Raw genomic sequence first — 3,195 nt, forward strand, 5'->3', positions numbered from 1 at the left:
TTAAAAGACGCTCACTCTGCAAATATTCTGATTGCTCCAGGCCATAATTTAACACAAATCAGTTTGTCCAGTTAGAAGTGAATTCCACATGAATGCCCGACTGGAGTCTTCTCTCTTGAGGACTGCTAGCGATTGCTGAATGCTTCGAACTTCTCTGATACAGCCTGAAACCCGTCTTTCAAATATTTTGACACCCCCCTCCTTCTCCAAATCTCATTTACTGGACCTTCGCTGACTCCCTCCCTTCCTCCACCCCACCCCCCTGCTTCTCTATCATTGCCTTTCCTCACCCAGATAGCAGCCACGGTCCACAATCCAGGTTTTGCATATATCTGCAATCTTCAAAAGTGAGTTTAAGGACCAGGCCTTGGGAGAAAGTTGGTTCCTCTTTGGAGTCATCACTTTAAGTGCAGTTCAGTTGTGCACGTTTTTTTGGAAACATCCCCTCTAAAATTCAATAAAATTTATACCCAAGCAAGAGTGTATCCAAGTCTGTCATGCCTCACAACATGCAATCCCTTTTATATTCAAATGTGCTTACAGCAGATGCAACGTCAGTATTAGATTGAGAAAAGGGCTCGGGAGTAGCAAATCCTGCGAGAAAGGATTTGTCAGCGTTCTGAGCATACCTTGGCCAGCAGAGGGCCACACGAATCCAGCTTTTCTTCCCGACCCGGATGTGCCGTCACAGCAGAATTTCCTTTTCTGACGTACGCAATTGTAGCCGAGGTAAGGGAGGAATTTTTTTAAATTTCAGAACGTTATTTTTGTCTGTTCTGGTTTATTACGATAGCTAGTCATTCCTGTATTGGCTACAGAAGAAATGAAAGCATAGTGACTTCAACTTGGAGGGAATGAAAGTGCCATTGTTCAGAAAGCAGAACCACTACAGGTGCGGCGGGGCACGGCTCCAACCAGGAAGCTAGAATGAAACTTCCCACCACATGGTTTATTCCATGGTTTCCCATCTATCTTGACTGCAGTCTAGGACTGCCGTTCTCAAAACGCAAAATTACGTTGGCACCTGAGTATTCACTGTGCACCAACAGAGGGAAAATAATTCTGCTGCACACAACCTGCAGTGTTTACGGAATGGTGCGTAGTAAGGACCCTCCACTCAAATATTTCTGTTTAGAAAAACAGAAGGAACTGCTCTTATCACCGTTACAGGTTGGGGGAAAAAGATGAAGAGAAGCTACAGAATCCGACTAACAGGAGGAGCAATTTGCTAAATTGCACACGGGGGCATGATATTTCACTTCTAAAACAGCCTTCCTTAATCTAGCACTTCTCAGATGAATTGAGACCACAGGTCCTTTAGATATAATGGCTAGCCATTCTGAAAATGCAGATACATGAGTAAGAGGTGAATTCTCTGTGCGCTAATTATCAATGTTGCAAACACTGAGAGGAGTAGTCAGGGAAATTTTTCATAGTCAGTGAGGAAAACATCACCTTTACGACTAAAACTATTGTGCAACAGTGAAGCTTGAATCTCTCTTCTTTCCAGCCCTCTCAATGAGGTGGATCTTCAATTTCATAGGAAGATATAAGCGCTTGTGACTTCTCTAATTCCAAAGGGCCCTGAATCTTTTCTTTCTGGCCTGCCTTATGAGAGCCAAGCGGCTTTAAACCATCAGCCCTCAGTGAAAACAATTTTAATTGATTAAATTGATGGAAATTGTCTGCGTATGTGGAAACTGATTATCTACCAAGCCATTGGTAAATTATGTTATTTTGTTTCTAGATGATATGAACTCCATCATAGCATGATGCTGTGAAGAACTATGAAGCAATGGCTAGAAATATACTCTGTGTCCGACTGGAACATACCACAAGGCAGCGCTGGCAGAAAGTGTTGTATAAGAGGCAGTCATTTCCTGATAACTATGTGGATCAAAGTTTCTTAGAGAAGCTGCGCAAGAATGTCCACGCACGCAAGTACCAGTACTGGGCAGTGGTGTTTGAATCTGGAGTGGTGATACAGCAACTGTGTAGCGTTTGTGTCTTTGTCGTCATCTGGTGGTACATGGATATGGGCCTGCTGGCTCCTCAGTGGCTGTTTGGAGCTGGCTTGATCTCTTCCCTGATTGGTTATGTTCTCTTTGATGCCATTGACTCAGGAATAGAAAGAAATCAAAGTGGCCAGACACGATGGGGAGATCTGAAGAATTCCGTGGTATTTGTGGCATTCACCTATGGTTTTTCTCCTGTACTGAAGACCTTAACTGAGTCCATCAGCACTGACACTATTTATGCTATGTCTGCCCTCATGCTCCTAGGACATCTGATCTTCTATGACTATGGGGCAAATGCAGCTATTGTGTCCAGTACACTGTCCCTCAATATGGCTATCTTTGCTTCAGTCTGCTTAGCTTCACGGTTGCCACGGTCCTTACATGCCTTCATCATGGTGACATTTGCTATCCAAATATTTGCCCTGTGGCCTATGCTACAGAAGAAGCTCAAAGCTCAAACCCCCCATTGCTACATGATAATTACCTTGCTCTTTGCTTTGTCTGCCTTAATGGGACTACTAACCATTTCCATCGTTGGCACTGTTCTTTTTGCCCTCCTTTTGATTGCCATCTCATGTTTGTGCCCTTATTGCCTCATTAGGCTGCAGCTCTTCAAGGACAATATCCACGGGCCTTGGGATGAAGCTGAAATCAAGGAAGATTTATCCAAGTTCCTTATGTAGACCAGAAATCCACACTTTGGGGTTCAGTTCTTCCAATTATTCTAGTCCTGGCTAATAAAAGTTTGAATAGATAAGGAAAGCAGAAGCAATTAAAGCAAGCAGAAATGAAATACATGAAAATGCCTGAGAACAATTTATTCATAACCTGACATGTTTCCAATAAAAATCGTTTATCAAGAATCACATTGTGTGTTTAGTTCAGTTGAGCTAATAAGTGTAAAACTAATACAGGTAGTCCACGTTTAGTGATTGCCTCATTTAGTGGCCATTATGACAGTGATGAAAAACTAACTTTACAACCAACCCTCACATTTACAACCTGTGCAGGTCTGTAAAGCAAAGGAAAGCTGAAGTGAGATCATAAGCACAGTCATGGTTTCACTAAGTGACTACTTCGTTTAATGACTGAGATGCTGGTCCCAATCATCTTCGCTAAATGAGGACTACCTGTAAAACTCTGTCGGTAATGAGTATAATAGAGCATGCATTCTCTC

General features: G+C 42.7%; 1 protein-coding gene across 3 annotated transcripts; it reads left to right on the plus strand.

Moving 5' to 3' along the window:
* The first annotated feature begins 644 nt into the window (after window positions 1-644).
* On the plus strand, window positions 645-2,881 carry PIGC (phosphatidylinositol glycan anchor biosynthesis class C). Of its 3 annotated transcripts, none has more exons than XM_007440221.4 (2): window positions 645-729; window positions 1,748-2,881. In XM_007440221.4, exon 2 carries the CDS (start codon window positions 1,796-1,798, stop codon window positions 2,699-2,701), a length of 906 nt encoding a protein of 301 aa, XP_007440283.1. In that variant the 5' UTR covers window positions 645-729; window positions 1,748-1,795; the 3' UTR covers window positions 2,702-2,881. The 3 variants fall into 3 exon arrangements, with proteins under 3 accessions (XP_007440283.1, XP_007440284.1, XP_025030160.1); XM_007440222.4 differs by lacking the exon at window positions 645-729 and adding an exon at window positions 750-892; XM_025174392.2 differs by lacking the exon at window positions 645-729 and adding an exon at window positions 904-1,095.
* The last annotated feature ends 314 nt before the right edge of the window (window positions 2,882-3,195 follow it).

The sequence above is a fragment of the Python bivittatus genome, unplaced genomic scaffold (assembly GCF_059951505.1).
Source record: "Python bivittatus isolate LINGU-HERP-01145 unplaced genomic scaffold, Pbiv_v1 ctg000700_np1212, whole genome shotgun sequence".
In the NCBI taxonomy this organism is placed as follows: domain Eukaryota; kingdom Metazoa; phylum Chordata; class Lepidosauria; order Squamata; family Pythonidae; genus Python; species Python bivittatus.